The following is a 27076-nucleotide window of genomic DNA, read 5'->3' on the forward strand; positions in this document are numbered from 1 at the left end:
GAATCTAACTTGCAACCCATTGGTTATGGAATGATGCTGTAACCACCCTACCACCTCAGCCAGGGCTATAGTAATATTTTAAAAATTCATCTATACACAAACATTACACAGCCAATAAAGTATTTATTTAAAAATACTTAAATACTATGAAAGATATGGAAAAATAGTCATGACAGAAGATACAAAAAGAAAGCAGGCTACAGAACAGTAAGTACAGTACACTTTTGAATTTGTTGTTTTAAAAGTGTGAGGCTAGGAATACAGACGTGTTTGGCAAGAGTGATCAGCAGTAACAAGTTAGAATGGTGGAGAGTAGGGGAAGCTGGGACGGGGCATTCTCGAGGCAACACTGAGTGAAGAGCTCACTGAGATACAGACCTCAAAATAGCACATTTAAGAACTTCATAATTAAATAAGAAAGTAAAAAGAACATAGGAAAGGGTAGTGACTAGAGGGGTATGCGAAGGGCTTCTGGGATGCTGGTGCTATCCTGATTTTTGATCCAAGTGCCAGTAAAATAAGTCTGTCTGGTTTGTGAAAACTCATCAAATTGTATCTTTGTTTTTGGCCTTTTTAAAAAAGTTCCCCCAAAGACATCACTCTTGCCATCGAGAAACTCAAGAGTACAGTGAGAGATGCATATGAAAATAACTGTAGTTAGAATATACTGGCATGCATGCTAAACAAAAATGAATAAGGTGTATGGGGAAATGTCAAAGCTGGAAGCAGTAGCAGCAACTTGGTAAACACTGTGCACATGTGTAGGTACATAGACTATTTGATAGAACTGAAAACTTGCCAATTTATTGATTTTTTCAAGGATACTTTGAGATTATTTGAGGGGCTGTAGTGTTGATGAGGCATGCAAAAAAAAAAAGGGGCAGTATGACTATTGTTACCATTTTTAACCACATCTTAGATGACTGAATTTATAAAATTATTTGTAATTTACCCTGACTGGTGTGGCTCAGGGGGTTGGGCTTTATCCCACAAACTGAAAGGTCACCAGTTTGATTCCCAGGCGGGGCACATGCTTGGGTTGCAGGCATGGTCCTTGGTTAGGGGTGTGTGAGAGGCAGCTGATCGATATTTCTCTCACACATTGATGTTTTTTCTCTCCCTCCTCTTTTCTCTAAAAATATATAAATAAAATCTTTAATAAAAATTTGTAATCCAATTTTACAAAATTTATATTACTTTCTTTTTACATTATATTTTAATTAATCAGTACTACATAAAAAGGGGGCAGGGAAATCACTAATTGGTTTAAGCCAGTCATGCCTCTCATTCCTGGATTAGCATATTTCGAATACACCTTGCTTGCCTCAAGTGAACATTCTAGTCCAGGGATTCCACAATTTGTATGCACATCAGAAGCACCTGGAGACTCTTGCAAACATGCCAAGGCACAGGTGACATCCAAGACCAATTAAATCATAAGCTCTGGAGATGGGACACAGGCATAGGTATTTTGTTTGACACTCCCCCAAAAGATCCCCAAATGATTCCAACGCACAGACAAGTTGTCATTAAAATCAGTACTTTATAAAAATTAAAGTGATAGATTCTACCTTACTTAGGGATGTTTTCTTTCTTTTTTCTTATTAATACAGTATTTATGTATCTTCCCTCTGTCAAACCGTGAACCTACCCCTTTCTCCAAGCTGCCTGGGGAGTTATAGGAAAAGGAACATACAAGATATGGGAGAAAGAACTGTGGGAGGTGGAGATGCCTCCTTCACATGGCAAAGAGGATGAGAAAGGCCACCATCAGGCAAAGAGCCCCATGACCTCTAAGAGGTCAAAGTCCTGAATGGCGTAGGAAAAGAGCTGTTGCTTGAGAAGGGGCCCTGGCATAACCAAGGATGAGGCTTCCAAACAGTTCCCACTGCTGCCCAGAGCCTGCCAGGCCTACTCTGGCAGCTCCAACCTCGCTGAGCTTGGCTGTTGTGTCGATGTCCCTTGAAATGGCATTGATTTGGAAGCTGTGGCTGGAAATAAGTGAGGCTGGAGGATGTGGGGCCGCCAAGCTCTGAGGCTCTTATCTGTCGGTGTCTCTGGCCGTATTAGCACCACTGCAAACAGTGACCGGCTCCACAGCTGAGGTGCTCCTGACCAAGGAGGGGGTGGAGTCAAACTTGGCACCGATGTGCATTTTCAGGGGATGAGGGATGGGCTGTGGCAGAAGAGCTGCTCCCAGTGCAGAGAAGACAGTTAGGGATGCTTTCTAAATAAGGTTTTCACGTAGACATTTAAAATCTGAACTATACTTACCCTGTAGCACCATTTCTACAGCTTTTTTCAACATAACTTGATTTTATTTTTTTTGGAAGTTTTAAGTATCAAAAAATGTAAGTGCTAAGTTCTTTTTTTCCCATTTTTTTAATGTTCAAGTACAGTTGTCTCCATTTTCCCTCCACCAGTGCCCCCTACCCCAGCCATCTCCACTTCCCACCATTGGTCCTACCCCTATTTGGTTTTGTCCATGTGTCCTTTTTCTTTAAACCAGAATAACTTTGAATACCTTAATGAGGTCAGTGCCAAAATGCCAGTTCAAGGTTAAAGACTGTGCAGCCAGATTGGTAATTTCATGCACTTTAGAGAGTAAACAGCAAGAAAAACAGGTTTGGCTTCAAGTCCCAGTTTTATTTGTGAGACAGAATTTTATTTCACTCGAAAGTTAATAAAAACCTACCAAATACAAGTACAACACACAGAGCACGGCATTCACAGGTCACATAAATCTCTGGATCAAAACAGAAAACAAACTGAACTACAACTGGCCCTGGCCAGGTAGCGTGGTTGGAGCATTGCTCCCAAATGCGAAGGTTGTGGGTTTGATCTGGCCAGGGCAGATACAAGAAGCAACCAGTGAGTATATATAAGTAAGTGGGACAACAAATTGATGTTTCTCTCTCTCAAATCAAAAAAAAACTAAGAGCCTTGTCAGATTTTGCATAGTCATATTGCTTCTATTTCTTATTCAGCATACTCATATTCAAGTATTTCAAGCATTGAGTCCCCAAGTAACTCTGAAATTATGGCCTGCTCTTTCCTTCCTATTGGCTCCAAAACTGCCATCTGGTGGAGATGAAGAGGAAACAGCCCAGATTTCATCACTCAACCTGGGCAACTCCAGAACCTTGCAGTCCATGCCTATACTATAGTACAAAGGAGAAAATGCCTTAAGAGATATGCTGCTGGGTCACAGGTCATACAGTATCTCATAGTCCCCACCTTGTTCCACTTAAGAGAGGGTGTTGATACCCTTTGGGGATCTGTAATTTGAGATTGACATTGTCCTCTAGAGTCACTGGAGCAAGGTCTATTTTCTACACCTATTGTTAAAAATAGTGAGCGATGTTTTACTTCTTGGCTTCTAGTTGTATGACCCAATTTCTTTTGTTTGGGAAGATAACCTGGGACTTGCCACAGGGGTCTACTCTCTGTTCATCCTGTGGTTGGTGCTGGCTAAATGGGTTTCCTGAAATCACCACACTCAAAGCCTCGAGGTAGGGACCAATGAGATTGTAGGTTAGTGTCTTGCCTTATGGCTTTGGCAAAGTTCAAAAAGGTTCATTTACTCTTTGTTCCTTCTGCTCTTTCTAGCCCCTCACAGTTCCTAACATAAGTTATAAAAAGCAAGCTAAACTAATTTGCTAATCAGGAATTCCTGCTGTGATGCCTGTTCCCTCTGTTGAGTGTGTATTTGGGAATTATACTTGACCTAGGTTAGAAAAGTAATTTTTGATTTAAGACTTGACAGTATCATCTTAAATGTCAAGGAGCTAAGACTACCCCTTGAGGTTGCTTCCTTCTTTCTCAGATTCTTCACTGAATTGTTCCTTTCTGATGAGTGAGTCATTATTTTAGTGGTGATGAAATGTTTGCTGCCGGACATCTGGATGTATCTGGATGCAGAGAGACCTTTTTCTGAATCAATTTAATAGTGGATCCTATTGGATGACTTAAATCTTGTTTTAACTTAAAAGTAAGCCACTTCCTCTACTATTACAGAATAGATTCACTGCCCTCTTCTACTTAAACCTTTTTTTCTAATTTTTTTGTTCTAATACTTTGTGTTTTTTTTTTATTTGTTTAAAGATTGTATTTATTTACTCAGAGTGGGGAGGGGAGGGAGAAAGATAGAGAAACATCAATGTGTGGTTGCCTCTCGCATGCCACCTACTGGGGACCTGATCTGCAACCCAGGCATGTGCCCTGACTGGGAATGGAACCAGTGACCCTTTGGTTTGCAGGCTTGTGCTCAATCCCCTGAGCCACACCAGCCAGGGCTTGTTCTTGTACTTTTTAGAAGAGGCAAAAGTAAACGGGAGTAAGTATTTATATATTGAAACACAACTAATTACATTACTTTGTTCATTGTATTCTACATTTGTTTCAGGTTTAATTCCTTCAAAAGGATTAATATCACACTGCATCATTTGGTAAGTTTGTATTTTGTTTTGCTGGCATTATTAGATTATGATATCTAACTTAAAATGTCATTGTTTGGGAAGTAGAGAAATACTGGCAGGTGTCATTGACCTTGGCATATCATGGCTCCCAATTTTATAGTGTCTGGACTTGACAAATACAATTTGCAGGAGGTGGCATAGGGTTGTGGATAAGAGCATGGATAGTCAAGTTTGAATAGGAATGCCTGGTTTAATGGGTCCACTACTTAACCTTGGGCAGATTACTTGTTTTCTCACCCTCCTTTTTGACTTATATAAAATGGGGATAATGATGTCCACCTTAGAGTGTTTATGAATAGATTTTTTCATTTAAAAATCTAGCCTAGTTCTTGGTATATAATAATTTTATACATGTTAACTACTATTGTACTAATAGTTCCCTTCCAGAGCTTATGTCTTTATCACATTGCAAGGAAAACAATTTTTATTCATATTTATATCTCTCTACATAGACTGAATGTTTGTGTCACCCCCAAATTCATGTTGAAATCTATCCCCATTGTGATAGTAATTGGAGGTGGAGGCCTATGGGATGTGGACAGGTCAGGAGGGTGGAACTCTCATGAATGGTATCAGTGTCCTTACAAAGAGACTCGAGAGAGCTTCCCATCTCTACTGCTTGTGAAGGAGGACTCAGTGAGAAGGTTGCCATCTATGAACCAGGAAATGAGATATCAGCAGACACCGGATATGCAGATGCCTTTATCTTGGACTTGCCAGCCTTTAGAACTGTGAGACATAAATGTTTTGTTGTGTAAGCCACCCAGTCTATGGTATTTTTGATATAGCAGCCTGAGCAGACTAAGGAACCTTTATAGAGCCTGAAAAGTACCTCGCATATAAAAACGACATGTTACTCTGATGTAGTACTCACTGCATGCCAGGTGCTATTCTAAGTACTTGATATGTGTTAGCTGAGTTGATTCTATCTGCAATTCTGAAACCTCAGAACCAAAAGTTTGTGGTAATTGCTTTTAGTGACAAAATATGACCTGAAGCTGTTTTTGTTTTTAACCTAACTAGTGCAAATGTATACAGTTTGGTGCGGAAGTGTTTGATTAGAGTGTACTGACTCACTCATCTTGGGATGTCTCATATAGTACCTAAAATGTACTTTGTTACCTTTCCAAAATCTGGAAAATTTTCTGAATTCTGAAACATATGGAATTAAGGGTTTTTGATGAAGGGATTATGGCCTTATTCCTATTTAGTGGATTAGACATGGAGGAGGGACAGAGAGCCTAAGTAATATACCCTAATGTCATACAGCTGAAAAATAGGAGGTGAAATTTGAATCCAGGCCATCTGGCTCCATAGACTGAACCTACTTCACTCTACAGCCTCCGGCACAGTGTTTCTCAGTTAAGTCTAAGTGCTGATGGGTTTATGAAGATTGAGGGCTGAATGGTTGGAGGTCCCATTGTTGGCTTTTACAACTGTGCTTTAAAGGCAGAGAGGCTGTATCCGAAGCAGTCCATCTGGGACCCTTCTAATAATACAGCCAATAAAGAGAAGAGTGATGGAAATATGTCACTGGTGGCAGTACTGTAGATAGTTAGGAGAAGTGGAGAGGATAGGAGAGGCAGATTTGTTGGAGATTTTTGGTAAATTTGGTTTTTAACAAGTTGAGTTTTGGGTGCCATGTATTGTAGTTAACTCCTGTGATAAGAAAATCCTGTGTAGTAGGCATTCATTTGGAAATAAGGGCCTGGGCCTCTGGAGCAGTAAAGATACAGGTGCAGGTTTGATTCGGCTACTTAGAGGTAATAATTGTAGATGGAAAATAGATATCCTTACAAAAGGTGAGAGAATAGCACAGCTAAGGATGATTTGAGGGACCCTAAACTATTGATATGTAGAGGAATTTACTGACCTAGAGTGAAATAATTCAAATGATGCTTGAGTAATTAGCATTTATTAAATGTTTTTTTGATGCTAAGAATTGTGGTTGTATTGTGCTTTGAGTCATATTTGTGTTATAATAATTTAAATGGCATTCTTCAGTGTTGTCTGGAAATTGGTAAAAATCTTAGGAATGGGAAGGATATGAGACTGGATAAAGAGGAATGTCAGCAAAGTGTATCAAAAGAATCATGTTCTGCTAATGGTAGAATACCTCCCTGGGCATGTCTTTGAGTCGCAACCCTGTTCAATGGCAGTGGATGTCACAGTAAAAGGTGAATGCTTAGTTAAGATTCCAACTTGGGTATCCACAGTGTGAAGCTTGTCCTAGGCCACTGTTACAGTAAAACTGCATCAGTAGAATAATGGATTATTTATTAAACGAACTAAACATTTTTGAGATACCTGCTATGTATTAGGCACTGGACTTTCCTCAAAGGAAAGGGCCATTTCTCAGAATGTTTATGAAGGCTGTAAAGTGTTTTCCAAAAATGTAGTCTGCAAAATAAGTCCCAAGAGATAGTGCATGAAAACACACACACACACAACCTCTTTAATCAAGTAAGAAATTTGCTGCTTATTGTATTTTAAAAGTTTCCATTGTGTATTTGCGCATCAAAGATAGAAAGTCTTATAGAAGTGAAATTTGTTTATATTGTTTTAAGTTTTTCCCAAACTAATTTGACCAGTGGCCATTTTCTCCTTGACATAGCAGAAATAAACATCTCTTTTGCACACTTTGGAAAATGCTGCTGTGGATTTTGCCAGAGTAGTTCCATGTTCCAGCAGAGCAGATATTCCAAGTCATGTGTGTCTCCTGGGTTTTATTTGGGGGGACTTCACGCATTCAGTTTAGCACAGAGCTGTGTGGTATTTGGTGTTCAGGCATGTTAGTAAGTGTCCTTCACATTTGTCCTTTGAATGGATGGAATTGATGGGTCACCCAGTTATTGCAGGACTGCAGAAGACTTTTGTAGTGGGTTAAAATGGGTGGGATTACCGTATTTGCCGTGTATAATGCGCACTCATGTTTTTATGTGCATTATACATGGGATTATTATACCCATGGTATGTAGTCATTATACTCATGTATAATGTGCATCTTTATTTTTCCCTCAAAAAATTTGGCAAAAAAAGTGCACATTATACATGGCAAAATGTGGTATATAACTTGAAGAAGATGACTAGGAGAGTCAGTTTAGGAAGCATAGTGGTTAGAACATGGACTTTGAAATGAAATAAACGAAGTTTGAATCTTAGTCCTGTCCCAAAGCTGTGTGTGACTCCTGGCAAGTAATCTAACTTTTCCAGGCCTGAGTTTCCATATCTTGGAAAGGAACTCTCAGTACTTGACTCATGGGGTTGTTTTGAGGATTAAGTGAAAAGTTTTTCAACTGCTTAACATAGTACCCATGGAAACCTTAACTGGTAAAATAAAATAAAGAACAGTTTGTTCTGCACTTTCAGCCAAGATGGAGGCGTAGGTAGATACAATGTGCCTCCTTGCACAATGAAAAGAAGGACAACAACAAATTTAAAAACAAAAAGCAACCAAAACTCCCAGAATATTGAACTGTATGGAAGTCTGACAACCAAGGAGTTAAAGAAACATTCATCCAGACTGGTAGGAGGGGCAGAGACATGCAGCCAGGGAGGAGAGGACTCACGGTAACGCAATGGCTGGAAGACCTGCACCAGTGAGGTGGCGGATGACAGACTGGGCGAGGCTGTGGCTGGTGGACTGGGTGGTCCCACTTTTGTGTGCAGATAAACTGGGGGGAAAAACTGGGGAGCAAGACAGACCGCACAACCCAGGGTTCCAGCATGGGGAAATAAAGCCTCAAAACCTCTGACTAAAAACACATGTGGGGGTTGCAGTGGTGGGAGAAATTCCCAGCTTCATAGGAGAGTTTGTTGGAGAGACCCACAGAATCCCAGAACATGCACAAACCCACCCACCTGGGAATCAGCAGCAGAAGGATCCAATTTGCTTGTGGGTAGCAGAGGAAGTGAGTGAAAGCCAGCTGAGAGTCAAGTAAGCAACACTGTTCCCTCTGGGACCCCTCCCCCACATATAGCACCACAATGCAGCCACGTGGGTTGCCCCACCCTGGAGAATACTTAAGGCTCTGCCCCTAACTATGTAACAGGAAAGGAGATAGTTACCTGCAAAGGAGTTCCCATAAGACTATCAGCTGATTTCTCAAAAGAAATCTTGCCGGCAAGAAAGGGCTGGAAAAAGTATTTGAAGTCATGAAAGGCAAGGACCTACATCCAAGTTACTCTATCCAGCAAAGCTATCATTTAGAATGGAAGGGCAGATAAAGTGCTTCCCAGACGAGGTAAAGCTAAAGGAGTTCATCATCACCAAGCCCTTATTATATGAAATGTTAAGGGACTTATCTAAGAAAAAGAAGATAAAAAATATGAACAGTAAAATGACAACAGACTCACAACTATTAACAACTGAACCTGAAAAAAACAAAAACAAACTAAACAAACAACGAGAACAGGAACAGAACCAGAGAAATGGAGATCACATGGAGAGTTATCAGTGGGGTGGGGGAAGGTGGAGTGGGGAAAATGGGCGGAAAGGTACAGGAAATAAGCATAAATTGTAGGTACAAAATAGATGGGGGGAGCTTAAGACTAGCATGGGAATTGGAGAAGCCAAAGAACTTATATGTATGACCCATGGACATGAACTGAGGTGGGGGAATGCGAGTACAGGGCAGAGGAGAATAAAGGGGGCAAAAATGGGACAACTGTAATAGCATAATCAATAAAATAGATTAAAAACCAGTTTTTTCTAATTGCTTAAGAAAGTATTCACAAATATAAATAAACTGTGATCCTCTTGTCTTTTCTGGATGTATAATAAAGATTTAAGAAAGTCTTAATTTTTCACATTAAATCTTTCTGGCTCTGGGCTAGAAACATTCCTTTCTCTGTTCTCCTTACCCCTTCTGTCCCTCCACCCCACACATACTTTGGATTGTATGAGAAGTTAATTTCTGAATCTAGTCTCTGTGTCTTTCCTAAGGTGATAAATTTTCTTCATAGGAAACTTTTCTAGCTTTTAGTTAAAAGTTCGTGATGTTTTCTGAAAAGAGAGTTAATTTTTTGTAGAATTAACTAATGCACATAAATGACAAATATAGTGGAAATTTCCATTTTTTTCTCTTCTGACCTTTGCATGCATGATTTTGATTAATGAACCAGTAGTTTGAAGGTTTTTAGAAGGACATGAGTTTTAGAAGTAGGAACAAGTTTGTTCATTCATTCATTTACATCATTCTAGTGGCATTAACAGTAGAAGATCCCTATAATATCCTTTACTCCAAGTCTGACCCTCTGTAAATGTCCTGCAAAAATGCTGGGCCTAAGTGCTTGAAGATCTGTGCTTAAAGATATTTGTGCATCATTGTAATAGCAAAAAGTGGAAATTATGAGTAGGGGACTGATAAATTGATACGTAAGAATACATGGCTGTTAAGAATAAATATGTATCATATGTGGCAAATCCATACTGGGAAATTTTACAGATTATATGGCCTGTTTTTTTTCCAACAAGTTGTAAGGAAAACAAAGTGATAGAGGGAGCACCTATAGATTAAAAGATTTGAAAGATATATCCAGTTTTTTAAAAATGGCAGATTATGTTTATGGATGCACATTTTGCATTTATTATAAAAATCAGGACAGTTACTGCTTTTGTAGGGGGGGAAAGGGCTGTGATTGGAATGGGGCAAGTGGAGGGCTTTTGGGCTAGCTGGACAGCTTTGGGTCTGGGGTCCAATTTTACCCCAGTTACAAGCTAGTAGTTAGCCTGTTACTATTTCATGCATGCTGGCAGAGGACATGAAACTCTTGAGTTTGAGACAAAGGACTTTGCTATTTGTGGCACAATGAGCAGCATTGAACATCATGTTTTTATTGCCTCTCCATGTTCCCCAAGTCCCAGGGGGTGACGTAGAAGGCCCAGATGGTTGCCTGCATGTGCAGTGGGCTATATATTACAGGACAGTAATACTGAATTTGAGGAACCTGCCTGTTCACAGCAACCTGTAAGCAAGCCTACTCTCTGTCCCAGAATCAGGCCTTACCTTTTCCTCAGTTGCTTGAGTAAATACAACCCTGCAAAGTGACCCAGGCAAAGAGTGATCAGGCCCTTGGGTTCATGGCATGCCCAGCAATGAAGTGCGGGGAACCTCAGGGCACGTGACAGATGGCTTCTTCCACCAAGTTCGATATGGGCTCATTGCAGATTTAGTTAGTTAAGATGAGGTCATACTGGAGTAAGGATTGCTGGGGTAATTCAATATGACTGTTGTCCTTATAAAAAGGGGAAATTTGGAGACAAGGTACTAGAAGATGTGCTTGTGCTCCTCTCAGGTTTTCCCTATCCCAGCCATGGAATCAGCCATTTTTCCAAGGAGCCCTGGTTTTCTTTATATGTGAATGGCATTTAGAAATCAAGAGCTAAGCTCTGGGAGTGTTCTTTGCTACTGGGGTGTCATGACTTTCTCTTAGGGGATAGAGCTAGGGTAATGTACGTATAGCGGCACACATACACACTATATCCTAATCCATATGTACATGCATGTCTATAATTGTTTCTGTGTTTGTTCTGTGTGTGTGTGTATAAGCATGAGTCATGAGTTCATACCGATGTCTCTGACTTTAATTTAGTACCACAAGGCAGGATTCATTTTAGCCATCCCTACTTGCCTCTGTGTACCTGTCCTCCTGACAGTGGTTCTCACTGTTGATTGTTGAATTCCAGTATGCATGCAAAGCAGTTTTAAAATTGTTAACCACCCCCCATGAGAAACAAATTTACCAACTAGAGCACGATGCTGCTTTATAGTTCATTTTGTATTTATCCTTACAGTTTCCCATCAAATCATTATTAGGTTGACTATACTGCCACTACCACCGCAGTCATTTCGGTGATTGTGAGGTTATGTCATACATGTGTAGCTCAGTTAAGATTCATTTGTCACAGTCTCCCTCTGGGACAGAGCTTAGGCTTGCTTACAGCTTGCTGTGAACAGGCAGGTTCCTCAGATTCAGTACTACTGTCCTGTAATACAGCCCAGTGCATATGTAGGCATCCATCTGGGCCTTCTATGTCACCCCTGTAGGCCTCCATTGCCTCCCTCATTTCCCTGCATATTTAGCCTTTTGTTTTGGATGGAAAATGAGGGGGAAGGATTTAGCTGTATTTATTTTTTCCCTCCCCCACCCAGCACTATGCAGGGGAGCTTGCTCCAATCTTCCCTGGGGAAGCCTGATTGGATTCCAGAGGAAAAGCCAGCCAGATTGAGAACTCTTCCTGACTGTGACTCCCAGGAACTTCATACTATCACATTTGCCCACACTTGGCCCCCAGCAAGTAATCAAAATTTCTGCTTAACTTTACTAAAGGCTTCTGCCTGAGGTGTTCGAATATTCTGGTCCTTTGTCTCTCTGAAGGCACCTCTGTTCAGAGTTTATGACGCCTGTTAGCTCCTGTGACAGTTTTCTGATTGAGTTCACCAAAAGTCATTAATTTGTAGTCTGTTCAGTTCCCTGCCTTCTTGCTATAAAATCAGAAGGAGAATCTTTTCTACTCTCAATATTTCTGAGCTGAAACCAAATAATAGAGTTTTAATAGATTGCTTCTGGCACTGGGTGATAATTTATGTTAAATTGTTCAATTAAAACAGTCACAGAACTTTTTTTTTGGCTGACAAATCTGACTTGTTTCAAATAATGCTTTAAAAAAATGTGTTGTCAGCCCTGACTGGTGTAGGTCAGTGGTTGGGTGTCATCCTGCAAAGGGAATGATTGCCAGTTCCATTCCGGGCAGGACACATGCCTGGACCTGTGGGGGCGTGCAAGAGACAACCAATTGATGTTTCTCTCTCACACTGATCTCCCTTCCCTTCCCTTCTTTCTCAAAATAAATAAATAAAATTTTTTAAAATATGTGTCATCAGGCTGTTTTTCCTAGGCTATAATAGTAGTAGTTTATGCTCCTGCAGTATGTCTGTTTCCTTATACTCTAGATATCAAGCTTCTTGATACTTGTGAATTTGTTTAAAAATATGTCTTAAGCCCTGGCTGGTGTGGCTCAGTGGTTGAGTGGAACCCTGTGAATCAAGGGGTTGTGGGTTCAATTCCCAGTCTAGGGCACATGCCTGGGTTACGGTCAAGGTCCCCGGAAGGGGGGCACAAGAGGCAACCACACATTGATGTTTCTCTCCCTCACTTTCTCTTCCCCTCCCCTCTCTAAAATATAAATAGATAAAATCTTAAAAAATATATATCTTAAAATAGTTATAGTTTTGTTTTAATTTGAAAAGATGCAATTATTTTTTGTTGTTTAATAGCCTTTCTTGTAACCCCTTTAAGTGAATATAAATTATTACTTTTTCTGGTAATTAATGTTAGTAAAATTAACTCCAACATTAAATATACAACATGATTTTATAATGGAGGACTTAAACATGTAAAGATACTGCTTAATGCTGTCAAAATATGGACTTTAAGGTTTTATTAGATTTCTGTTAATAAGAATGCATTCTCCAGTTAAAAATTTCCAGTTTAAGCTTTCAATTTTATATTGTATGTTATTCCCATGTGAAGTTTAAAGCATTGTCCTTAAAGGAATGTATTAAGTAGGTTGTGCCATTAGCCCTGATAGCTGTATATAGCAGAGCCCTGGGAAATGGCTGTGTAGTTTAAAACATGTTACTTCCAGGTATTATATTAGTACTATATGACATGAGCTGTGAGGCCTGATGATTAAGTTATGGTGTGTGAGGCCCTATGTAAACATACTAGGCAAGTTCTTCACAACTATGTGAAATATAAGTCTGTCGTTTTATAATCTGGCTTTACACTACTTATTCTTCCTGCTTACCCATCACTCATTTCTTCAACCAGCCTTTATTCTGCTTAGGTTTAACATCTTAATATTTTCAAATATTTATTGCTATATTTTTGCATGTTCTATTCTCTAGGATTCTTACCCTCGTTTTTCTTGATCCATATGAAGGCTGAGTTCCAGTATCATCTTTTTTTCCCCCCCAAGTTGTTGGTACCTACTGTAGTATTAATTATTTGCTCTCTATTCATTTTTACTTTCTAAGTACCTAATATATTGCTTGGTATACAGTAATGAATTAGAGGATTTAAGGTTTTATAGTTTAGGTTGACTTAGTTTGCTGAGAAATAAAAATTAAAAGATTTAAGAGGTATGTAGAGTTTGTTTTGGAATCTTCAGAAATCTTTGTCAAATGTACTAGCTATTCATTTGACTAGCTGCCATTAACATTGTGTGAAAGATGTATATTTTATGTATATGTTTTGATGTTGGCTTGTGACAAAAACTTAATGAATTTTAATGTTATATGTTTACACAGAGAATGAGTAACCACACAGATGCAGAACAAGAAGTACTATTGGAAAGAAAAGGTTGTGCAGGAGTGATAACACTGAACAGACCAAAGAACCTAAATGCATTGAATCTGAATATGATCCGGCAAATTTATCCACAGTTAAAGGTTTGTAATTTTCCTAAAGCAAGTGTATGGATTATTTTAAATGTATATCTTAATAGTACATTTCTGACATTGTCTCCTGTAGCACCATTGGACTGTCTGGGATCAGCTCCCAAGCCCCATCGATTCTTGAGTCTTCAGTCCTTCCCCTGTGTGGTTAACCCAAAGCACCCCTAGTGAAAGGGAGTTCATTGCCTCATGAGACAGCCTCTTCCACTTGTACATGGCTCTAAGTTTCTTCTGGTGTTCTGCCACTCCTTATTTCTTTGACCTTTTAACCAGTGATGCTGGTTCTGTCTCTTGGGGTATGAATGTACAAATCTAATCTGCTTCCACATGACAGCTTCTTGATTTGAAGACAACTGTTTTTTAACTCTTTGGCCAGCCTTTATTAGAGAAGGCCATAGCTTTTCTATGTGAACTGCAGGTGCAGTGGACTACTTGTGTATGAAACTTGGGTTTCTGTTTATTAACTGTGTAGATTGGGAGTGCCAGTCACTGTGTGTCTGTCTTTCCTCAGCTGTGCAGTAGGGATGATAATATATCATAGGATGGTGAAGATGAAGTAAAATAGTGTACCTAATAGTCAGCCACAGAGATGTTACACAAAATCTAGTTCTCTCCTAGTCACCTATTTCTTAGTTGTTCATTTGATGAGTCTCTCTCCCATTTTGCTGTGTCTGTTTGGAATACCTCATATATCTTTAAAAGTGATACAGAGACATAAACCAGGTGTTCCAGATTAGAGTTGGGCCAGAGTGGAAGAAAGAAGAAACTTCCATGTTAGAATGCCAGATTTCTACTAGTGTAGTCCAGTATTGCATTAACCTTTTGTACTTTTTTAAAATTTTGTTGATTTGAGAGGGGAAGGGACAGAGACAGGCAGACAGGCACATTGATTTGTTCTTCCGCTTATTGATGCTGGTTTGTTGCTGCTAGTGTGTGCTCTGACAGGATCGAACCCACAACCTTGGCATATCAGGATGGCACTCTTGCCAACTGAGCTACTCGGCTAGGGCATATATGAACCTTTTGGACAACCATAACTGTCCAGTGACATTTCTTCCTTGTGCATTTATATTTTTATTCTCAAATGTAGAATTTATAGAGCCCTTGTTAATATTTCTGTCTCTTGTTAACTAATTTTTTATTGGTCCATTGTTCTAGACTTTAGAATTGACATTGGCTCTTGATTCTTTCATCCTACTTAATTATTAGCTGTCCTTACCAACCCCACATTACTTCAAGATTTGATCTATGTTACTGTTACTTAAAATTTTTTAATAAATAGGAAAGAGCCCTATGTTACCACAGTAGAAAAAGGTTATTGCTCTGTTTGTCAACAATCTTTGGTTTGATTTGTTCACTGGGTTTCTAAGCTTATGTAGTATGTACTATTATTAAGCCCATATTTTTTCTTTTACCTTAGTCTAAAAGTTGTCATGGCGAAGATTTCAGATACCATCATTAAATTTGGATCATAGAATACAATCATATAGCAACTTTATTGCAATAGCCTCTAATTTTGTCAGGAAAGAAAATGAAGTTGGGATTCATTCTTCTGGATATGTGTTATAAAGCTGTGCTTTACGTATATGGGTGTATACATAGGGTGGGGCAGAAGTAGCCTATCCATATACTGTATCTGTCTATTCACAGAGACGTATATATGTGTAGCTGTGCAAGTGGATATTTGTTTAATGAGTTGTGTAGTCATAATATGCTTATACCATCTTCTTTTCAGAAGTGGGAACAAGATCCTGAAACTTTCCTGATCATTATAAAGGGAGCTGGTGCAAAGGCTTTTTGTGCTGGGGGTGATATCATAGGTAAAAACCGTTTTCCTCTCACCCAAAGTTTTTTCTCCCTCATTAGATCAGATAAAATATTAACGTGTTTTTTATAGTACTTCATAGTTTGTGTTACTTTTTAGAATGTTTTTGTTGTGTTACATTCTTGTATAGTTAACTTAGAAAAAGGAAAAATTTAAAGACTTACCTTTTGTAGTTTATATTGGAAAATTGGAAAGAGTGAATTAAAAAAAAACTGCACAAATCAGACTCATAGATACAGAGAACATTTTGATGGTTGCCAGATGGGAGGGGGATTGGGGGAATGGGGGAAAAGGTGAGGGGATTAAGACATACACATTGTTAGTAACAGAACAGTCATGGGGCTGTAAAGGACAGCGTAGGGACTATAGTCAGTAATATTCTAATAACTGTGAGATGTCAGATGGGTGCGAGGTTTATCGGGATGATCACTTAGTAAGTTATGCAGTGTCTAGTCACTGAGGTATACAGCTGAAACTAATATAAGATTGTCAACTAAATTGGAAAATAAAAAATGATTAAAAAAATAAAATAAATACTGTACATATGCCCTTCAGATATCTTGTCTCTTTCCCTGAGTCATCCCATACAAACTGTCCAGTTATGGTATGTGAGTCCACTTTCTATTTCAGAATAGCAGATATTAAGCAGTTCAGTATGTCACATAACCTGACAACCTGGCCAGGGCGAGTGACTTGCCACTCTCCAGGCATGACATGCTCTCACATATTTCCATGACTTTGACTGTACTTCCCCACTGTTCATGGTTCTAAAGCCAGAATGTACTTAATTATAGTTTTTTCCTATATATCTTTAATATATTATGTATGTTTAAATAAATATGATATAAATAAGGAGATTAATTCTCCTTTCTAATTGTTTAGGTCAATCTGTCTTACACTTTTAGCTATTAAAGATAGAAGAGATGAAATGTTTGCTCTCAGGAACAACATCATGTACTTACTGTCACAACTGGTTGTCAATATTTTATATATACTAAAAACTGCTTTTACATTTTGTATTTTGTTTCTTATAGAGTTGGTAGGGTCCAAGGATGGTTTTTCCTTGCATTTTTATTTTGTATATTTGTGTTTTGTATTGTGTTAAGACACTCGTGTTTGATCTAGTTACTAAATTTACAAGTTTTTGTAAAGCATTACATTTGGAATAGGAAGAAACAAGACATTCAGGACATAGTTTCAAATATTGTATTAAATTGAAAGAAAAAATTAAGTCTTAAAGCTATAATTTAACATTTTTTGATAGCTTAGATTGATTTGTTAACTGAATTGCTTTTGACATTTATTTGCCCACAAAATGAATATTTTTAAAACATTGTTTTTCAGCCTGGAATTAACCTTTCCTTTGGAGCTCAGCTTATTATCTTTGTCAATTTAAAGATGGGCAGAGCCTTAGGTGTTGATTTTAGCTTCTTGTTACTGTGAGCTATTTTTGCAGAAAGGCCTAACTTCATATTGATGTTTGGAAATACTGTCACAAATTCTAGAATTATTCTAGTTTACATGAAATAAAGCAGTGGACTTCAATTCCAGGAAATTTAGTTTCTTTGAAGATCATAGTTTAAGGTGATGAGTGGACACTCAAAAAAATTTTAAATGATATTATGAACATCATTTAATTTTAATTTATATGGAAACAGTTGATTAGAATAAGATTAGTAGGAAATTTAAGAAGATTTTCTAGGTAAAAGAGTTTCAAAATACAATGCAATTTATACTCCTTTCTTTTTAGAATTGGGAAGTAATGATGAGGACTGCATAAAAGACAGTAAATGAGAGGGTTTTTTTGAGGGAGGGGCATATATCAGGGAGAGCTTCAGAATGACAAAAGATGGTAAATCTTTCTTTTAAAAGCCAGGAAAAGAAGTCAACATTTGGGAAATTTTATAGGAAGATGATATCAGAGTGCTAGAGTTAATCTAAAACTCTGTAAATAGTCAACAATTTTTTGTGTAACTCTTTCTCATAAAAGAAGAAACATGCATATATTATACATTCGATTTGTATTTTAATAGATAATTCTCTTAGTGCTAAAAGATAGGAAAAGGCATACATGCTTATAGTATGTATATGGAAGAGAATGGTCTGATAGTATATTGACATTGACTGCAGTAAGAATACAGTAGATGTGAACTTTCAATTGCAATAGGCAATTGCAATAGAAATGAAACCATTTGATAGTAATTCTCATTCAGATACTTACTGAGTACCTTTTAATTAAGCCAAGCAGTAAGTAAGTAGTATGCTGTAGCAACATTTTTGAGAAGATGTATTTCCTTTATATTATTATACCTCTCTGGCCTCACCTTTTACCATTCTCCTTGATTTTACTCCTCCTTGCCTGTGTGCCTGTGTAGGTACTCCTTTCTCTACTCAAATCTTTGCCGCCATCATTGTCTAGGAAATATCTATCTATTGTTTAAATTTGGCTCAGACTGTGTCTTCTGGGAAGATTTCTTTTTTAAAAGTTTTTTTTTGGAATTAATTGATTTGTATTTAAAAGGAACTGACTCTTGACAAAGAGTCACTGAAAATAATCTGAACTAGTGGAAAAGTACAATTAATACTGAAACACTACTAAAATAATTCCAGGACATATAGTTTATCTGATACAATATCTCTTAGATGCTGTCATTGGTACAAAACCTGACTGTTTTTTCCCTCAACACACAGTGAGATAATTAACAATATTCAATCACTCTGTACTTTCCTAAAATACAAAACAGATAAAATTCTGAGAAGATACATCCAGCAAGCTCTACTAAGCAACTGGCCACAGAACTAGAACATTTGATAATTGGTGATTTCAGTAGGACTTCCGACATTTCCAAACTCATCTTGAACTCTCAGGCTTTGTATTGTACTTTTTCATTTTCACTAATAACAAAAATATGATTCAGATCCCTGAAGTATTCATTATAGTCAAGGGCATATCCTACAATAAACTTGTCTGGAATTTCAAACCCAGCAAAGCTTGGTCTGTATCCAACAGTTTGGGGGTCCTTTTTACCAATAAGCTTGTGATCTTGACCTTCTTTGGATTATGCTGCTTGGCCAAGGAAAGCAAAGTTTGCATTGTTTTGCCAGTGTCAGGTATACCTTGAACAGTCAAGACATTCTTTCTAGTTAAAGTTGAGAGATATCTCCACCAATTTCTTTTGTGTCCCCTGGTGATTGATCATTATAGTAGCTCTCCAGTCTGATAAAATCTACAGTCATAGCAATGTATCTATCACCATTTCTGTTTAGGGCTTTGATGTAATCCAGTAGATTAGCAAAGAATATACAGCCCCGCCTTGAGCACGCAGAGGGCTACAATATGATGGCTTCTCGTCTCCTTCATCACATATTGGGCAAACCGTTTGGTCCTGTCTGTAATCAGTCATGAGGAGTAAACACTGTTTCCAAATCCATAGCGTAATGATTAGGTATACAGAATAAATTTAGGTCATAACCTGGTTCATCAGTACTAATCATAATGCTGGGGCTGCAAGTTGCTTTGGGAAGACTTCTTTTAATTAACTTCTGTGCCTGTTTCCATAGCACCCAGCCTTATAGTGAGGATAGCACTAAGACTGTATTTTAATAATCTTTTTTCTCATTAGTCTGAACTTCAAGGCAGCCATTTTATATTGCTATCTTGTTATCTACAGCATCTAAAACAGAGCATGACGCTCAGTAGATGCTCAGGAAATGTGTCATGGTGAAGTGAATGTGACAAATATTTAACTACATGGAATACATATATTTCTCTGTGTAGGTATATTTTGTATGAAGATGTATTACCAAAGAAAATGTATATCCAGCAAATGTTTATTCAGGTGCTACAGAAAATAGTTAAAAGAAAATGTATTTTGTAGCAATATATAACTTCTAATTTAAGTGTAACAACTTGTAAGAAGTTCTTAAGAATTTTTGCTTTGAAGTTTTGACATTGGACTGTGAATCTGGGGCTAATTATATCTGTAGCATAGGCAGCTTCAAGACATTAACAGATCATTCTAGAGTTTCTCCGGGTACTGAGTATTACAATATTTTAAATTTATTTATTTGATTATAATTGACTGGAAAACACTTTTTAAAAAAATTGTAATCCTTCTTTCTTTTTTTTTCTTTTTGCTAACAATCTCAGAAATTGTAAAGGGAAACCAGAAGATATCTCAGAATTTCTTCAGAGAAGAATATATGCTAAACAATGCCATTGGTATGTGTACTCTGTTGAGAGCTTTGAAAATGGAATCAAGAAAAGCAGCCACAGTATGAATTATTAAAAATGCAATCAATAGACACTCTTATTTAATGTTTTATATAATATGTTTCAGGTATAAATATATTTGACTAGTCTATTCTGATTGCTTATTCCAAAACAGTTCACACTTTAATATTATTAATATTACTAGGCTATCCTTACGAACTATTTGTCATTTAGTCAATATGAAAACGTGATTCTGATCCTGTGGCTGGCTTTCTTGGGGGGAAAAATGTGGGTCCCAGTTTTCTCTGTAAAATGGAATACCATTTCCTAATACTTGCAAAATTTTGGGATGAAAATTTCTTTATAGTTGATGTTCCAGGTTTGATTGGAAGTGAAACTAGTTTTACCAAGTACATGTTTCAAATGTTAAATTACAAGACATAATATAATAAATACTTGTGTACCCACCAGCACAGAATGAACAGACACCAGTATTTTATTTTTGCTTGAAGTTTTATAATTTATATAAAAGAAATTCTACAAGTTTTAAAATTATAGTTAAGCTTACCTTGTTGCTTTCCTCAGTGCCATTTCTTTCTCTCCCCACAACCATTATCTCTCCTCAGAAGCAACCATTGTCATTAATTTATAGTTTATCCTGTTAGACCATAGTCTATATTTTTACTACATATATTTATGAGCAAAAATAGTATTACTTTGTTTTTGAAATTTACATAAATACTATCTTACTGTATATATCATTTCTTAAATTTTTAATAACATGGAATGTATCTGTTCTTTAGTATTCAGTATTATGCATATATCCCACATCATTTATTCTGAGATAATGGATAATTAGATTTCAAAATTTTTACCAGTACAGATTGTTGTATCTTTAAATATGCCCTCTTCATGCCCATGTGCAAAAGTCTCTCTAGAAAATAATGGAAGCAGAATGAATGGATCTTAGAGTTCATACATCTTCAGTTTGTTTCCAAACTCTTCACTATACTCCAAGACTTTATTTTCTACGCATCCTTTTCATTTTTTGTGTGTGGTTAAACTTGCATGTTTAATATTTTATTGTGCCTTTAATTTGTATTTCACTGAACAATGGCTAGATGGAATGTTATGTTAATTAGCATTTAGATTTTATTTTCAGTTTTATTCCTTATTCATCTTTCTTTTGGATTTCTTGTCTTTCTGACTTTGTAGGTCTTTAAGTATTCTCGATTCTTCATTTTTATAGATTATACCTACTATAAGTCCATTTCTCTGAGTCTGTTGCTTTAAGTTACCTTTTGGTATATATGAGTGTTTATCAACATTTGATGGGATGAAATGTACCCATTTTTTTCCTTTGCGATTTCTGCTTTTTACATTAAAAAAGCACTTAATACTGAAGTTAAGATGTTCTCTCATATTTTCTTCTAATAGTTTGACTATTTTGTTTCTTTATACTGCAAATCTTTAATTTACTTGAAGTATTTTTGCACATGACATCTAACCTTTATATTCCAGCTAGAAAGCCAGATGTTTCAGTATCTTTTATTAAAAAGCATATCCCTTCCTCACTAATTTTAATGATACCTTTTTGGAAACTGCCCTGCCTGGTTTCAGAAGCTATAACCCACCATGGCTAAGGATGAGTGAGAGACCTTGGGACCATAAGCCGCTAAGGAGACAAAGCTTTTCTCCCTGGCAGGGCTGCCACTTCTGCCCCCTTTACTTCACCCTGCTTGGCCCTGAGCAGATGACCAGTTAGCCAATGATAGGTAAGATTCCTCAAGGGAGAAATGACCTAAGACAGGCACGGTCATGAAGGGGCTCCCAGGGAAGGACTTGGGGGGCTATAGAAAAAGGGGGTGATGGATCCTTGTCCCTTGGCTTTGACATAGCCTGAGTCCTCATTCTGTCTGCAAGAAGTCTCCTAATCTCTTGGCTGCCTTACTTACTGTGCCTGACTTAAGCCTGAAACACTGACAGAGGGTGGTGCAGTCCTGTGCTGGAAAGGGCAGGTTTCGCCGGGGCAATCAGGACTAAAAAAGAATGCATAAAATCCTGTGAAACATGCTTTGCTAAGAATGCCCTCAGTTTTCTGATAAGGGTCCAAGCATGAAATGAGTTTGGTTCCCAAAGTTTTATAGCCCTTTAGCTAACTTCCTGTGCAAATTGAACCCAATAAAAGCCCATTGAGAAACAGATTCCTGGCCCTTCTCCTTTGAGAGATCGGCCACCTTTCCTCCCCAAGAAGATCATGTCTTGGTAGACTTATTCTCATCCGTGGCGGCTGGGAGGGCTCTGTGGGCAGAGACCCCCACAATTTCTTTGTCATATATCAAGTTCTTATATAAGACCAGGTCTGTGTCTGGGCTGCTTTTTCATTGATCTGTTTGTTTGTACGTTAGTTGAAACTACAGGGTCAAAATTATTACAGCTTGAATATATGTCTCTATGAGCTAGGACAATTTGCCCTTGTTTTCTTTTAGAATTGTCTTGGTTGCTCTTGCACTCTAGAGCTTCCATATGAATTTTAGAATTATTTTGTCTGATTCCACAAAAGATTCTATTGAGATTTTGATTGAAATGATAATGATTTTTTTTATTAATTTGGGGGAAATTAACATTTCTTATATTGAGTCTCCTCACCCATGAATGTGGCATATCTTTGCTTATTCATGTAGAAGACTTAAAATTATGAATTATAACTCACACACTATAAAATTCAACCATTTTAAATGCAAAATTCAATAATTTTTAGTAAACTTGTGCAGCCATCACCATAAACCAGTTTTAGAACATTTTCATCAGGTTGACTTTCATGTCCTTTTATAATGTTTTGTGATTTTCTCCATGAAGATCTTCCTTTTTAAAAGAGTTTTATTCTTAGTAGCTTATTTTTTTTGTTACTTAATGGTAATATTCCTGTTACATTTACTAATTGACTATGTATGACATATAGAAATGCCTTTGATTTTAATATTTGTCCTTATATTCAGTAACCCTGCTGAAATTTATTGATTCCAGTATTTCTGTAGATTTGGCTTTTCTCCTAGGCAGTTCTGCCACGTGCACATAATTTTTTCTCATCTTTCCAATTTTTATGTTTGTGATTTTTCTTGTGTTATTTTGACTAGGACTTCTTTTATAATGTTCAATAATTGTAATGTCCTATTTTTGATGTCTATGCGAAAGCATTTAGAAGCATTTTATTCTTTAGTGTAATCTTTTGGTAGACACTTTTTACTAGGTTATGGGTGTTACTTTGATTCTAGATTTGTTAGGGATGTTTTGTTTTGTTTGTTCAGATGCACTGGTGGAGGTGGTTGTTATCCAGTTTTGAGCATCTACTTTCTCTGACTTTTCTCTCTTCTCCTGGCATGACTTGTTTTTAGTCATGTTTTACATATTGAATAGTTCTTCCTAACATGAAGCTTTGTGTGGGTGGCTCATTGCATAAAATATGTGGCCCAAAATTTATTCCCAGCTGAAAAATCAAACTCATAATCTGTGGCTATAGCTTCTACTCAGCTATTGATTTGAGTTTCTTATTTATTTCTGGCATGTAGGGATTTCCCTTATATGGCTTTGAACTTGGATATACATTATTTTTTTTCTGGAATTTCTATGTCTTTGGAGAAGGAATGGGAGAAAGAGGCTGTTTCCCATTTTTGCTTGTGGCCTAATTGAATGGACATTTCTCACTTCTTTAAGTCTAAAATTGTATTTATCAAATTTACTTAGAATGTTTTCTTCATTCTATAAATGTGTACCAGTACTGTCCATTAGGACCTTCTGCAGTGATAAAATATTCTGTGTGTGCTGTGCAATATGACATCCATTAGCCACATGTGGCTATGGATGAGTGTGATCAAGAAACTGAAGTTTAACTTTTATTTAATCATAAATAATTAAATAAAAATAGCTAATATTAGCTACAGGCTACTATTTTTGACAGTGTAGACTATACTAAACAAAAGGAGATGAAAAAAACAGAGCTCTAAGTAGTTTGAAAAGAGAGTTTGGTAAACTGCTAATGTACAGAGAGAAAGCCTTCAAGGTACTGTATTTTTCAGACTATAAGACACACATTCCCGCCCCCCAATTTGGGAGGGAAGTGCGGATGCATCTTATACTCCAAATGTAGCTGACATGGCTCATGGTGGGGGGAGGTGGCGGTGGAGCGGAATCACAGGAGGCAGGAGCAGGATCGCTGCTGCATTTTCCTCCCAAATATGGGGGTGTTGGGACGTTGCGTCTTATAGTCAGAAAAATAAATATATTTCTGTACATTGCAATGACAGTTAAGTCAATAAGGAACTTGACAAATTCTGGCTTCATGTCTTACATCAATTCTGATATTTTATATCTGAAATATATGTGTCTATAATCAATAGAGAAATTTTTTCCACCTTGGCCAGGAGGCTTAGTTGGTTAGAGCATCATTCCCAGTATACCAAGGTTGCAGGTTTGATCTTGGTCAGGGAATATACAAGAAACAATAAATGCATGCATGAAATAAATGAAACAACAAATCGACGTTTCACTCTCTCTCCCTCTCTTTCTACAAAGTCAATCAATAAAAAATTTGTTTTAATTAAATAAAAATTTCTTTATGTAATTTCTAGGGAATTATAGTTCAAAATTGAAGACTATGGATGTCCTTGTGAATATGAAGTTAGATTTGTGCTTTGGTAGTCTGTTCAGTAAATTGAAAATATTTATAGAAGTGCTAGATGGATCAAAAGTGCAGTTTTATATGTATCTTTGGTAAGGAAGTAATATTGGCAACAAACTATAACAGAAGCTCAGCTCTTGACATTTTTGTTACATTGTGAGCAATTCCCTCTCTCAGCGGGGGTAGGAAGGAAAAGGAACAGAGTAAATGTTTATAGAATTCTTGAGCTGGAAGAGGCTTCTGAGTCCATATATTGTCATGTAATAGATGAGGAAACATATATTATATACATGCTCTGCACTTAATATGACATGCATGTAACTTATGTGTGTTTATACACACATGTAAATATGTATATTTATGCCTAGTGTCAATATGTCTATTGAATATAGTTGAAGTGCTAGTTAATGACAAAGCTGAGACTACAGTCTGGGGCTTCTGTCTGACTTCCAGTCCATGCTTTTTCCTTTAGGCTACACTTCTATTTGGACCCAGCTACTACTTTAGATGTTTAGAAAACAAATTATGTTCTTTAAAATACAACTGTGTATATAAACATCAGTGGCTTACAGAGTAGTTAACTATATTTCTTACCAGCTGAATTAAACAAGGCTTTCATTTGTTTCATGGAAGTGTTGAGTTGTTAAATTATAATGAACAGATGATCAGGATTGTTTATGGACTGATGTTTTAAAAAGAACATTTTACAAGCCATACCTTTAGTCTACCTTGATATCTCTTGCAAAAATTTCCCTGGGATGCCCTGGCTGGTGTAGATCAGTGGACTGAGTGCAGGCTGCGAATCAAAGGGTTGCTGGTTCGACTCCCATTCAGGGCACCTGTGTGGGTTGTGGGCCAGGTCCCCAGTGGGGGCCATGTGAGAAGCAACCACACATTGATGTTTTTCTCTCTTTCTCCCTCCAATCCCCTTTCTCTATAAATAAATAAATAAATAACCTTTAAAAAAATTTCTCTGGGAAAATACTCAGAGTTCATGTGACCTGTAATTTTTGAAGAACAAAAAAGAATTATTATTAAACATTGCAAGTAGTTACAGCTCTGTTTCTTTTAGGTTCTTGCCAGAAACCATATGTTGCATTTATTCATGGAATTACAATGGGTGGGGTAAGTAGACTCTTTTATTCTAATCATTATTATGTGAGCCTTATTAGAAATGTGTTAAATAATTGTTTTATCAACTGCTGACTTTTTTCAAGTCATTTATCACTTCTATCAAGTGTTATGTACTGTACCTGGTAATGTGTGCTGTATTTTCATGCAACCGTAGGTTTGTTTATCCTATCACCACAGACATGAGTAATGTGTTGTGCTACAGCGTCACTAGACGACAGGAAATTTTCAGCTCCATTTTAATCTTATGGAACCGCTTTGGTGTATGAGTTCTGTCATTGACAGAAACATAAGAGATGTGGTCCATGACTATGTAACAGATTTGTTTAGTGTTTTTGTCCTAAAAGGACAGTGGATTTTGTCAAATGCTTTTTGTGTATCTATTGAAATTATTATATGATTTTTATTCTTCATTTTGTTAATGTAGTCACATTATCACATTGATTTCATATTTTTATTTTTTAACTGTTTTTATTGTTGTTCAAGTACAGTTTTCTGCCTTTTCCCACCACCCCTCCCCTCCACTCCAGCCCTCCCCACCTCCCTCTTGTTTTCACCCCAGCTTGTTATTGTCCATGTGTCCTTTATAGTTGTTCCCACAAACCCTTCACCCTTTTCCCCTGTAATCCCCTCCCCTCTCCCCACTGATCACTGTCAGCCTGTTCTCTATTTCAATGTCTTTGGTTATATTTTGCTTGCTTGTTTGTTTTGTTGATTAGGTTCCTGTTAAAGGTGAGGTCATATGGTATTTGTCTTTCACCCCCTGGGTTATTTCACTTAGCATAATGCTCTCCAGTTCCATCCATGCTGTCACACAGGGTAGGAGCTCCTTCTTTCTTTTTGCTGCGTAGAATTCCATTGTGTAAATGTACCATAGTTTTTTGATCCTCTCATTTACAGATGGGCACTGAGGTTGCTTCCAGCACTTGGCTATTGTAAATTGTGTTGCTATGAACATTGGGGTGCATAGGTTCTTTTGGATTGATGTTTCAGGGTTCTTAGGATATAATCCTAGCAGTGGAATTGCTGGGTCAAAAAGCAGTTCCATTTTTAGTTTTTTGAGGAAATTGCATACTGTTTTCCATGATTTGCATATTTTGAATCATCCTGGCATCACAGGAATAAATTCTACTTAATCATGGTGTATGGTGCTTTTAATGTATTATTGAATATGATTTACTAATAATTTGTTGAGGATTTTCTCATCTGTGTTCATCAGGAACATTAGCCTATAATTTTCTTGTAGTGTGCATGTCTGCTGATAGACATTATTGTTGCTAAACCTGGTTG

General features: G+C 37.3%; 1 protein-coding gene and 2 pseudogenes across 2 annotated transcripts in view; 1 reads left to right on the plus strand and 2 right to left on the minus strand.

Annotated features, from left to right (window-relative positions):
- HIBCH (3-hydroxyisobutyryl-CoA hydrolase) overlaps window positions 1-27076 on the plus strand; it is a 67421-nt gene that overhangs the window by 4958 nt on the left and 35387 nt on the right. For both annotated transcript variants that reach the window (XM_045836867.1, XM_045836787.1), the window contains exons 2-6: window positions 4406-4448; window positions 13793-13933; window positions 15675-15759; window positions 19915-19986; window positions 25728-25780. In XM_045836867.1, the coding sequence (XP_045692823.1) occupies window positions 4406-4448; window positions 13793-13933; window positions 15675-15759; window positions 19915-19986; window positions 25728-25780 (394 nt within the window). The remainder of the gene's footprint in view (window positions 1-4405; window positions 4449-13792; window positions 13934-15674; window positions 15760-19914; window positions 19987-25727; window positions 25781-27076) is intronic.
- Window positions 1739-2207, minus strand: LOC123817520 (annotated as a pseudogene).
- On the minus strand, window positions 18629-19452 carry LOC123805779 (annotated as a pseudogene).

The sequence above is a fragment of the Phyllostomus hastatus genome, unplaced genomic scaffold (genome assembly GCF_019186645.2).
Source record: "Phyllostomus hastatus isolate PE091 unplaced genomic scaffold, TTU_PhHast_1.1 phas_contig_1, whole genome shotgun sequence".
In the NCBI taxonomy this organism is placed as follows: Eukaryota; Metazoa; Chordata; class Mammalia; order Chiroptera; family Phyllostomidae; genus Phyllostomus; species Phyllostomus hastatus.